General features: G+C 39.8%; 1 protein-coding gene across 8 annotated transcripts in view; it reads left to right on the forward strand.

Annotated features, from left to right (window-relative positions):
• The first annotated feature begins 2268 nt into the window (after window positions 1–2268).
• tp53bp1 (tumor protein p53 binding protein, 1) overlaps window positions 2269–12425 on the forward strand; it is a 45372-nt gene continuing 35215 nt past the window's right edge. For 4 of the 8 annotated variants that reach the window (XM_049471388.1, XM_049471394.1, XM_049471392.1 and 1 more), the window contains exons 1-8: window positions 4250–4357; window positions 4900–5150; window positions 5560–5641; window positions 6121–6202; window positions 7399–7460; window positions 7565–7711; window positions 9098–9152; window positions 9239–9402. In XM_049471388.1, the coding sequence (XP_049327345.1) occupies window positions 4971–5150; window positions 5560–5641; window positions 6121–6202; window positions 7399–7460; window positions 7565–7711; window positions 9098–9152; window positions 9239–9402 (772 nt within the window). In that variant the 5' untranslated portion in view covers window positions 4250–4357; window positions 4900–4970. Of the gene's footprint in view, window positions 2375–4249; window positions 4358–4876; window positions 5151–5559; window positions 5642–6120; window positions 6203–7398; window positions 7461–7564; window positions 7712–9097; window positions 9153–9238; window positions 9403–12425 lie in introns of those variants that run through there. The other 4 variants (XM_049471391.1, XM_022665132.2, XM_049471389.1 and 1 more) reach the window with 4 other exon arrangements.

The following is a 12425-nucleotide window of genomic DNA, read 5'->3' on the forward strand; positions in this document are numbered from 1 at the left end:
CTACACACACAGCAAATTTCTATACTTTGAAAATCTGGAGTTAAACAAAAAAGTTTTAGAGTGTATTCCAAGGTGTTGAGGAGCATGACTGAACTCTATAATCGTGTCCCCCCAGTCCCAGATTACCATCATTGTGTAATCATGCACACAAGAGCTCCTTCCATGGGGTGTTTCATTATATTTTATATAATGGTCGTTTGCCTAGCCAATTTGTTGTTGCCTGTAAGAGCAAGTTACCATCTTCTGCACTGTAAAGTGTGATAAAGTGCTGGCAATGCACTGAGAACTGCAATACAGGACTGGAGTTGCTATGCAATGGAAAAATACTCTGACATACTAAATGTTCCAGAGTTTAAAAATATTCTGACTCCCAAAAAAGAGTTACTTTAACTCATAGAGTGTATTCAATAGTCACGCATATACACTTGAAATGTGTTGATATTAACTCTCAAGTAATTTATTCCAAAAACAAAATTAGCTGTCTTGTAGTTTAAGTTGGAGAATAAACTCACACAGTTTGACACTTTCACATGTTTTTGTTCAACTCCAGACCAGCAGAATGAAACTGGTGTAACAGCAGGACCAAATATGACCAAAATCAACTACAGCATACACTTTGTGGCTCAAAATCAAATAAAATGTATTTACAGTGCCTTGCAAAACTTTTTTTTTTAACCTTTTGCCACATTTCAGGCTTCAAACTTAAAGATATGAAATTGTAATTTTTGTGAAGAATCAACAACAAGCGGGACACAATTGTGAAGTGAAACAACATTTATTGGATATTTTTAACTTTTGTTAGAAATAAAAAACTGAAAAGTGGGGCGTGCAATATTATTCGGCCTCTTTACTTTCAGTGCAGAAAACTGACTTTAGAACTTCACAGAAGATCTTTAAATGATCCAATGTTGATCTAAATGACTGATGGTGATAAATAGAATCCACCTGTGTGTGATCAAGTCTCCGTATAAATGCACCTGCTCTGTGATCAGAGTCTCAGAGTTCTGTTTAAAGCTCAGAGAGCATCATGAAGACCAAGAAACACACCAGGCAGGTCAGAGATACTGTTGTGGAGAAGTTTAAAGCTGGATTTGGATACAAAAAGATTTCTCAAGCTTTCAACATCTCAAGGAGCACTGTGCAAGCGATCATATTGAAATGGAAGGAGCACTGTAAGACCACTGTAACTCTACCAAGACCCGGCCGTCCCTCTAAACCTTCAGCTCAAACAAGGGGAAGACTGATCAGAGATGCAGCCAAGAGGCCCATAATCTAGGGTGACCAAACGTCCGTATTTCCCGGGACATGTCTGTATTTCATGTCCTGTCCGGGGCCTCCTGGGTTTTTTTCAAAAAGTGAGGAAATGTCCTGGTTTTTAAATTACCTTCATTGGACCATTAAATTTACAGGCACCAGGGCACTAGGTGTTCGAATGGCCAAGTCAAAGTCCAGACCTGAATCCAATCGAGAATCTGTGGAAAGAGCTGAAAACTGCTGTTCACAAACATCTCCATTCAACCTCACTAAGCTCCATCTGTTTTGCCAGGAAGAATGGGCAAAAATTTCAGTCTCTCAATGTGCAAAACTGAGAGACTTGCAGCTGTAATCGCAGCAAAAGGTGGCGCTACAAAGTATTAAAGCAAGGGGGGCGAATAATATTGCACGCCCCACTTTTCAGTTAAAAAAAATAAATAAATATCCAATAAATTTCTTCACGATTGTGCCCCATTTGTTGTTGATTCTTCACTGGTCTTTAGCTGGATTTATTAACCAGACTTATTACTGTTTATCTCTCTCCACCTCATCCACATAATCACCTCTTCACAAAAGCAGCAGCAGCAGCAGGGGGCGCAGTTCCCCTGATTTATATTATTTTCAGCAAAGCTCAGACATGAGCAGTTTCTCCAGTAGGAAGAATGGGTGGTGTGGTTTAAACCCTGCTGCTGCTGGACTTTATTACCTATATAATATATGTAAGCATAGTTTCAGTCTATCAATCCTGTGTTAGTTGTGATAAATGAATAAAGCGCGAGGCACACTGAGCTCTCACTGATGTGTTATAATGCAATAATAAACCTTGAGCGATTTTTCATTTGCATTTTGCACTTGTTAAATGCTTTGTTGTGCAGCATAGTGCGCACGCGCGCGCACGAGCACATCATACAAATAAATAAATAAATTCAAAATGCCAATGCATCTTTAACTGGCACCCATGCAGCCTGTCCCACACCCCATCATCACCATCATCATCATCACCACCATCATCATCCTCATCACCATCCGGCACAGCAAAGGGCAGAGCGCGCGGTGCTCCTGGTCCCTGCAGAGATTTAACAGAGGAAAATCAGCAGCCCTGAGGGTCTCAGCTTCTCAGGTAACGTTAAGCTGATGTTTCTTCGTCATCGTCTGTCTGTCTGTCTGTCTGTCTGTGTCTGTCTCTGAGGACATGTATTCTCTGCTGCGTAATGGCTGTATCTGAGCTGATGATGAGCTTGAATGTACTTTAATAATAAAATTTGTGGATGAAACTATGGGTTGAGATGCGTTGAATTTAAATCAGTAATAAAGAAAAGCTCCACTAAGTCTAATCATGTGCTCCATCGGATCATCAGTTCAGCATATTGCTAATTACACAGACTGCTATCAGTCATCACTGTCAGTCAAATGCCATGACACGTGGGTGCAGTGCCTCATCACCTCCATCATCATCACCATCATCATCAAAATCATCATCATCACCATTATCAAAATCATCATCACCATCAATGGTGATGTAACCTTGGTTATAAGGCTTTAAAATTTTACCAAACACATTCCCTTTTCATGAACTTTACAATAAAGGGCCAATACCATGGAACATATCAGAGTTTTATTATATGACAGTATTAATATGTAAAAAAATCAATTTGTAAATATCAGTATGTAAAAACTGCTGAAGTTTCCAAAACAACAAAAGTCTTAAACTGCTTTGATCCATATCCAGATCATTAAATGACAATATTTGTTAATTTGATTTTAGTGGTGTATTAGTTAATATAATGGACAATGATGATAATAAAAAAATCTAAATTTCAGTGTTGACTAATCGTTAATTTATAACAGCACCGCAATACACACACAGAAACGCAGTGGGGAAAGAGGTCATGGACTCACTTAACTCAGTCTGTGTCTCCAAAAGTACTCAAAAACAACAGATTACATATTTACATTTAAATATCTCATGGGCATTTAAAGGACATCCCATCCCATGGAGGGCATGGCAAAATAATCACAGACTAATTGATTAATTGAAAGATTAATCATCAGATTAGTCGAGTTCCAAATACGCATTAGTTGTAGCCCTAAGCATTGCCTTACATGAATCCCCACACACAGTAGCTGCATTCAAAAGTCTAGACTGTTGTAGAGGTAGAAGGCGAGAACTGTAACAAAACTTTGTTGGTGGCGTCACATGTGAAAAGCTCTATCTGGACAAGATTAGTCTATTAGGGGGACATTTGTGAAAATATTTCACACTTCTTGGTGATAAAACTCATGCATAGGCTATAGACTGAAATTGAAAAAACAGGAGGAGTGAGTTTTTTGGCTTTTTCGGTCACATGACATCACGTTCAGTAGCTCCTCCATTTCCTCTCACTCGTTGTGTTTACGTGGATCTCTGTGGAAACACGTGCTTAAAGTGTAATTATGGTGCATGGCAGTAAACAAATAGCTATTTTATTAAACGTGAGGTGATGAAACTCAGAGATGTGCGTCTGGACGGGTTTAAAAACACATACATGGTCGTTCCGGATGGAAATAAAATCACAGAGGACCCCCTTAAAAGAGAAAATGACCTCAGGATAGAAAAAAAGTCACATGATGACATGATGAGGTATGAAATGTGTACTTTTCATCAGATAAGGTTACATTTGAAATGTATTTGAGTCTTAAAAATTCAATTTAAAAAATAACTTTTTAAAACAGACTTGAATTACTTTTTTTAAAGGACTACACAGGCGAAGTGAGCTGGTTTAATTGTCTAGTTTAATTCTCTGGTTTGCTTGGCTGTTTTAATTTTCTGGTTATTTAATAGTTATAATAATATTATAAAATAAAATAATATAATATAAAAATAAACTACAGTTCAGATTAACAAAAAGGGGTTTCAACACTTTTTGGTGCCTAGATGAGTTCCTAGCCAATCAATGTCTATTCAATGCAGTTTCTATCCAATGAGCGTCTTCCTTGTAGATCTCTGACCAATCAGAGGGCGCCTGTGCGGGTGTTTTGGCGCTTGGTGAGTGTGCGCGGGGAGCAGGGCGAGGACGGCACGGCGCTGCGGGAGCTGCAGCCGAAGAGAGCGAGCGAGACCCGGGTAAAGAAGCACAAAGCGGCTGGGGGCAGCGGGAACGGCGGGAGCGGAGGGTTACCGGGGCTGGGGGAACATGTGGAGAAGTGCCGGGGGCCGGGTCTGCGGAATTACCGCTGCGTGCTCACTTAGCCAACTGTGCTAACCGGCTACTAGCATTAGCAGCCCGGCCGCGTTTCAGCCAGTGGGGGGTACTGAGAGAGGTATAGGGGGAGCTTTGTTTGTTATATGTTATTTAAAAGAGGGTTATTTAACAAAAATGATATAAAGAGCCCGTTCTGGCTGCTGCGTGAACTATATCGTTAGATGCAGTGTCTGTTGTTTAAGTCGCAGTGTGCAGTTCTGGATTTGATAGGGTTAAAACTCTGCATCACTTTATACTGTTTACCTGTATCTACCTGTATCTACATTTCCTTCACCATGTGTGTGTGTGTGTGTGTGTATGTATGTGTGTGTGTGTGTGTGTGTATGTATGTGTGTGTGTGTGTACTGAATAAAGCCTGATTTGTGTGTAAAGAGGTATTTTTTTTTGGACTGCACCTCCTCAGCCATGTGACCCAGGCCTGTGCCACTCCCCCTCTGTGCTCCAGCTCTGGCCTGCTGACCCTGATGCTGCCTTATGGATCCTGGTGGGAGTGATCTGGAGTCGAGTCTGCCTCAGGCTGAGAACCCGTGCCTCATCGTTGAAGATTCCCAGCCAGACAGCGTGGCCCTGGAAGACGACCCGGATAGCAGCTACCGTGCCCTGCTCGCCCGCCGCCTCTCCAACCTGCAGCCCACCTCCCACAGCCCTGTTCTGGTGAGCCTGCTGCTGTAGGAGCTTAGAGTGAGGCAGGGCTGCACAGTACTGAAGTACACTGTATTGTCTACAGTATGTACTTCATCCAAATCACTATTCAGGTGTTCTAATCACTTCAATGGCCACAGGTGTATAAAAGCAAGTATCTAGTCATGCAGACTGTTGTCAAAAAGCAGCTGTATAGTCTTTGAATTTTATATGATAATAATATAATAATATTTGATGATAATGTTTATTGTGTTTATTTTTTCACATATGTAACAGTAAACAGTTTTTTAGGCAATCATGCAATCACCAATGCTTTAACTGCAGTAGCTTTGATAGTAGACCGTTGTCTCTTTTCCCAGATCTACGGTCAGATAAGAGATGATCTTTTAACCTTTTTCTTCTTTTTTTCCTTCTACCCCAGGAGCTGATCTCTTCTCCTTCCAAAAGCAGATGCTCACAAAGTGACAGCCAGGCTGACAAGATTGACGTTGAATCACAAGCTGGTATGAAAATTTTCAGACACAGTTGAATTTGATGTTCAGTATCATGCATTAATGTAAATAAGTGTGTAATAAAGTGTATATTAGTAACTTGTCATCTCAGAGTATACACACACATGCAAAAATTAATAGTTTGTATTTTTATCTTTCACAAGTTAATGTGCATACACACTAGATTAAACAAGTTGTACCAATTCTCAGACAGATTTGCAAACACACACACACAGCATACTGCCAATGGAGTAGATCTGTCTGTAGCACATAAAGATGAGTGTATTGACATCCCCTAAGTCCCCTAGTATTGAGCTGTGGAGCTGTGGAACTGTGCTCTTTGAAATGAGGAAGCTCCATCCAATACTTTTGTTGGGGATGTCCCCTGATTTTGAAAAGCAATGAAAGGTGTTTCATTACCTTTGCTCATATATTTTTTTCATGTATTTTTTTATATATTGTAATAAATAAAATTTTCTGTTGTCTTGTAGATAATTTCCAGCCTAATCTGAGTTCAGCAGCTTCAAAGCATAGTCAGGTGTTTGAAGTGTGCTCTGGTCCCAACTCCAAAAGGTATGTTATCAGATCTATTCCAGTAATTTGAAACTAAATTCTAATCCTGTGCTGAAATCCTGTGAATGTTAAGGGAATGTGACAACTCTTTATTGTTCCACTGTGTGATAGAGCCTCTATTGTTCTAACTGTTCTAGTTGTCAGGTCAGAGTAGGGCTGCATTTTCACCGGATTTCTACAGAAGTCAGTGATCCAATATAGAATGCTGATAATGTGCTCAGTGTGTTAAAGATTGGAGTAAAACAAATGACACTGGGCCAATATAATCTTAAAAATGTAATGGTAAAATGGGAACAGATTTTCCTATTTATGTTTTAGGTTGTTTATGCCATATATTAAATTAGCCTCAGTTGAGATTAGACCTCCTGCGATGTGTACATTGGGATGATGATCATAATAAAAGTATTTTAGATATTATTTGTGTTGGTGTGCTTTAACATAGAAAATAAAGTATAAAATATATGCCAGGAGTCAGTGCTGGGCTGTGTAACGGTTTATCCGGTATATCGAAGGGGAAATTAAAACCGGTTGAAATTTTCACATACTGGCATAATGCTGTAGGTTTAAGCTACGCTGTGTAGAACCACCAAAGAAGCACACTAACGGAGCTCGCTAGCTAATGCTAGCCAGTTAGCATAACAAGCCAATACACTGGAAGCTCAGTTCTGTGGAGTCAAACGCTCGTCTCGCTCTGTCCTGCCTGGAGAGAAATGAGATCAGCACTTTATCAGAGGAGCTCCTGCTGCTGTTTCTCGCAATATGAGTAATTATAGCTTATGTTTATATATATATTAATACTGTAGCATGAAGGATAATTTTAATGCACATTAAATTTTATGTATTTGTTAACTGAAGAAAAAAGAGAATTGTGGCTGATTTCAATACTATAATGCTTCTAATTGCTTCAATAATACATTGTAAATTCATAAAATCTGTGTCTGATAATAAAGTCTGATTTCTATTTATATTGTATAATTTTGTAGGACAAAGTAAACCTAATACTAATCAAAGCCTTCATTTAAAGCCGTAGTGTTTTATATTATATGCACTCCTAACATTAGAGTCATAAACCTATATATAAAAACCCATTCATACAAAAAAACATTAGAATCCTGAAAAATACCATGATATGCATTTTTGGTCATACCACCCAGCACTACCAGGAGTAAACAGGCCTCTATTGTCTCTTCCTTTAGAAGTCAACAAGAAGACATGGAGACGGGAGCTGATTCCACCACTCACTGTGCTCAGACTGAAGGTGAGAATAAAAGAAAACAATAAAAAAAAAGCTTGTAGGATGTTACTGAGACTAAACGTAGCCCTCTTTCTGTCTGTGTGTGTGTGTGGATCATGTTTCTGCAGAGGGCACGTCTCAGTTTGGCCTTCTGGAGCTGTCGGAGAGTCAGGGTGTGTTTGATGAAGAGCGAAACAGAGAGAGCTGTGATGGGGATGTGGAGGTTACACCTGCCAACCTTTTGCCTGCAGAGGGCCAGAAAACAGCCAGCCAATGTAAATCAAACCACTATAACAGTTTATAACTATTATGTTAGATAGTAAAATTATTACAGCACATCATTTTATCCTAAAATTACACCAGTGAAACCAGTCCTAACGCAGTTTTGTTACCAAATTCATAATCTCTGTAATGTAGTTTATACTTGTACAAACCTCTTATTTTAGATATATGTTCTTAAAATCATTAATCATATCAGATCGACAGTATCAACATTATTATATCAAAATACTTTTACTAGTTATGTGTTTTCATTGATATTACTTTTCACTCTAATATCTATAATTACATGTTTACTTGTTGAAACTCTAGATAATTTCAAATATCTCTTGTGTAATTCTGAGCAGTTAAACATTTACATACAGTGGTGTGAGAAAGTCCTTCATGATTTCTTGTTTTTTGCCGGTTTGTCATTAAATGTTTCTGATCATCAATCAAATTGAAATATTATTCAAAAACAGCCCAAGTAAACACAAAATGCAGTTTTTAAATGAAGGTTTTTATTATAAAGGGAGAAGCCTACATGGCCCTGTGTGGAAAAAGTGTTTGCCCCCCCCCCCAGTTAAAACATAACTGTTGTGTATCACACCTGAGTTAAACCACAGTAACCACAGTGAACCACAGTAATGATCACACAAATGGTGAAAATGTGGAACAGTGGTGAACCTTCCCAGGAGAGGTCGGCCAAAAATTACCCCAAGAGCTCAACGACGCCTCATCCAAGTCACAAAAGATCCCACAACAAGAAAGAGACAGGGCCATGTAGGTTTTTTTTTTTTTTTCTTATTGATAAAACCTTCATTTAAAAATTACATTTTGTGTTGTCTTTGACTAATATTTAAATGTGTTTGATGATCTGAAACATTTAAAAATGACCAAAAATAATAAATTGTGAAGAGCCAGTTTAAAAAATTGCCAATTTTATTTTATTTATTTACTAGTAGTAATATGCATTTGTGCAGTTTTAGATCTCTACATCATTATCAGATATCTACAATATACAAGTTTTGAGTAGTAATGATGATAATACAAATATCTATAACTAGGGTTTTTACTAGTCAGATATACAGTGGAAGTATCTGGAACTATTTTCTTTTTACCTTTTACTAGTAATATTTTAATTATAGGTAACGTTAGTCATGTTTATACTGTGTGGGGGTGCCGTGTGGTCCAGTGGACTGAGGCACTGCCACTGTGATTGGAATCATCCTGTTTATGTAGCTTGTAAAAATGCTATGTGAAAATTGCATTACAAAGATCTATAGTTTGAGTTAAGGCTTGACCAACTGGTGTGATTTTAGGTTAAAATAAATGATCAGATAATGGCATTATAATAGAGAACCTTGTAAAACTTTAATTGTATGATTTATATTGTATTTTAGCTGGACTGAAGAGCTCTTTTAGAGAATCGGGCAGTCAGGAAGGCATGTCGAGAAGGTAAAATAATCATAAGAAGGATAAATAATGCCCAGTTCTTACACAGCCTTCCTGTATAGTCTTGTAAAACCCCTCTCTGCCTTCAGGGCAGAGGTGAGCTCCAGCAGCGCGTCTGAGCCTCTGAGGAAAGAGGGCAGGGAGCTGAGTGTTCAGGCCATTCTGCACTCTCAGGTCCTTGAGTCTGAGGAGGCTGAAGATGATGAGGAGATCATATCCTCTCAGGATGATCTGTTTGATGGAGAAAGGAATGGTGAGCATTGTGTTAACCTGCTTTGTACTTGTTACAAAATGTTATGGAAGTACACTGTGCTAGGAGTGTCTTGGGAAGTAGGACTGTTTACAGGTTTAAAAATTATGAGTTTCTTTGATTTAACCAAATTGTAATATATAATCAATAGGAAGATGGTAGAGCTTAGATTCTCTGCCCAAACCCGACCTGACCCGAGGCCCGACCCGAAATTGTGTCGGTTCGGGCCGAGATTTCCCACCACATTCCTCGGGCCGAGTCGGGTCGGGCTCCAGAAAATAGTCTGAGATGTAGGCATCTGTTTTTTAATTATATAGTTTATTTTAAAATAAAATAACGAAAACTGAAAGTGAAACTAAACTAATTTATTTATAAGCGCTGTTTTCACTCCCGCAGTTGTACAGCGGGGGGTGTTGTGCCGATTCTGTCCGCGAAGCGGGAGTCGGATTCAGCAGCAGATTTGGCACAAGCGCGGCGGCACCTCGCGGTCCGCGGTGTTAGTTGTAAGCGCTCGCGCTAGCCGCAAAATACGACAGAAAACACTGAGGGAGCTGCAGAATTATGTGTGGGACTAGAATATGAGCACGAGGAGATAAAAGAGAACCTTTACCTGTGAATAGCTCACACCAGAACACGCAAATCTTTCTCTCTCTCTCTCTCTCTCTCTCTTTCTGTCTCTGTGTCTCTCTCTGTCTCTCTCTCTCTCTCGCACGTGAACTCCTCCGCGTTTGACTTGCAGCACTGTGTTTAGCTGCTCTTAAAAATCTTTTTAATTAAATAATAGTTTTATGCTATGTTTCAGTGTTAATTAACATAATTCTGATCATATTTCGCTCATTCAAACAGCCCGAAAACAGACAGTTTATGGGGCGGGGCGGATCGGGTCGGGCTCATGATGACGGTTTATGGGTCGGGTCGGGCTCGGGCAGAACGTGCACGGGCTCGGGCTGGGTCGGGTCGGAATTTTGGGCCCGATCTAACCTCTAGAAGACGGATGATCACAAGCCATCAAACCAAACTGAACTGCTTGAACTTTTGCACCAGGAGATGCGTAAAGTTATCAAAAAGACTGGTGGAGGGGAGCATGTCAAGATGCATGGAAACTGTGATTAAAAACAGGATTATTCCACCAAATATTGATTATTTCTGAACTCTTAAAACTTTATGAATATGAACTTGTTTTCTTTGCATTATTTGAGGTCAGTAGAGGTTAGATCGGGCCCAAAAAATCCCACCCAGCCCGAGCCCGTGCACGTTCTGCCCGAGCCCGACCCAACCCGAACCATAAACTGCCGTTATGAGCCCGACCCCGGCCCGATCCGCCTCTTTTTTTCTGGGCTGTTTAAATGAGCGAAATATGATCAGAATTATGTTAATTAACACCGTAACATAGAAGCATAGAACTATTATTTAATTAAAATGATTTTTAAGAACAGCTAAACACAGTGCTGCAGGTCAAATGCGGAGGAGAGAAAGAGAGATTTGCGTGTTCTGGTGTGAGCTATTCACAGGTAAAGGTTCTCTTTTATCTCCTCGTGCTCATATTCTAGTCCCATACAGAATTCTGCAGCTCCCTCAGTGTTTTCTGTCGTATTTTGCGGCTAGCGCGAGCTCTTACAACTAACACCGCGGACCGCGAGGCGCCGCTGCGCTACCGCTGTTGTGCCGAATCCAACTCCCTGCTGAATCCGGCTCCCGCTTCGCGGACAGAATCGGCACAACACCCCCCGCTGTACAACTGCGGGAGTGAAAACAGCGCTTATAAATAAATTCTTTTTTTCAGTTTTCGTTATTTGGTTAGTTTTCGTTAACAATAATAATTGGTCACTTAGCAACATTGTGATTATCACACCAGAGCTTTATTTCAAAATAAAAATATAATTAAAAAACAGATGCCTACATCTCAGACTATTTTCTGGAGCCCGACCTGACCCCGCCCGAGGAATGAGGTGGGAAATCTCGGCCCGAACCGACTCGATTTCGGGTTGAGCCTCGGGTCAGGTCGGGTTCGGGCAGACAACCTAAGCTCTAGTCTGAAGGCTCATCTTGTTTGTTATTTCAGCCATTTCTCATTTTCTGCAAATAAATGTTTTTGTGCAGCCTCTTATCAAAAAGAAAACTATTGATCCTTCTGTACTGTCTAATTTCAGCCCTATTTTTAAACTGCCATTTTTATCCAAAATTTTAGAGAAAGGTTTTTTTTTTAATCAGGTTAAATCATCCTTAGCGGCCAATGATATCTATGAGAAGTTTCATTCTGGCTTCAAACCTTCATACAGCTCTGAAACAGCACTGCTGAGAGTTTGTAATGACCTAATGGTAACCATTGACTCAGGAAACCCAGCTATGTTAGTGCTTCTTGACATGACAGATGCTTTTGACACTGTGGATCATGGGATCCTTTTAGCACAACTAGAGCAGTGGGTGGGCATTACAGGCTCTGCTCTCTCATGGTTCCAGTCTTACTTGACTGATCAGAGTTTTTCTGTGCAGCTATGGGAATGCTCCTCATCATCAGGCCCTCTCTCTTTTGGGATCTCCCAAAGCTCCATCCTTGGGCCAATTATCTTCTTGCTCTATATGTTATCTTGCTCTATATGTCAATTTTTAAGAAACGCAATCTTTCTTTTCACTGTTATGCCGATGATGTCCAGATCTACCTGCCTTTGAAATCTAAATCCCTTATCTACACTACTTGATTGTCTGAATGATGGTCTGAAACCTGGTTGTCCGCAAACTTTTTGAATCCTAATGAAAAGAAGACTGAAATCATGGGGTTATTTATGAGGTAGATTCAAGAGTCTGGTAGCAGTGGGGAAGAAGACGTTCTTTAGCCTGGTGCTCTTGCATTTCACACTTCTGTACCTCCGACCTGAAGGCAACTAGGTCACACTTAAGATTTCCTTTTTAAGACTGGTGGTTAACTTAAAGCATTACAAACTAATAGTAATGTACTTTTATAGTGTAAATGTAACTCAATGTGTTTTAACAGAAACTGACTTTTCTCATTTAATTTAATTGAAGTT

This window comes from Astyanax mexicanus, chromosome 23 (genome assembly GCF_023375975.1).
Source record: "Astyanax mexicanus isolate ESR-SI-001 chromosome 23, AstMex3_surface, whole genome shotgun sequence".
In the NCBI taxonomy this organism is placed as follows: Eukaryota; Metazoa; Chordata; class Actinopteri; order Characiformes; family Acestrorhamphidae; genus Astyanax; species Astyanax mexicanus.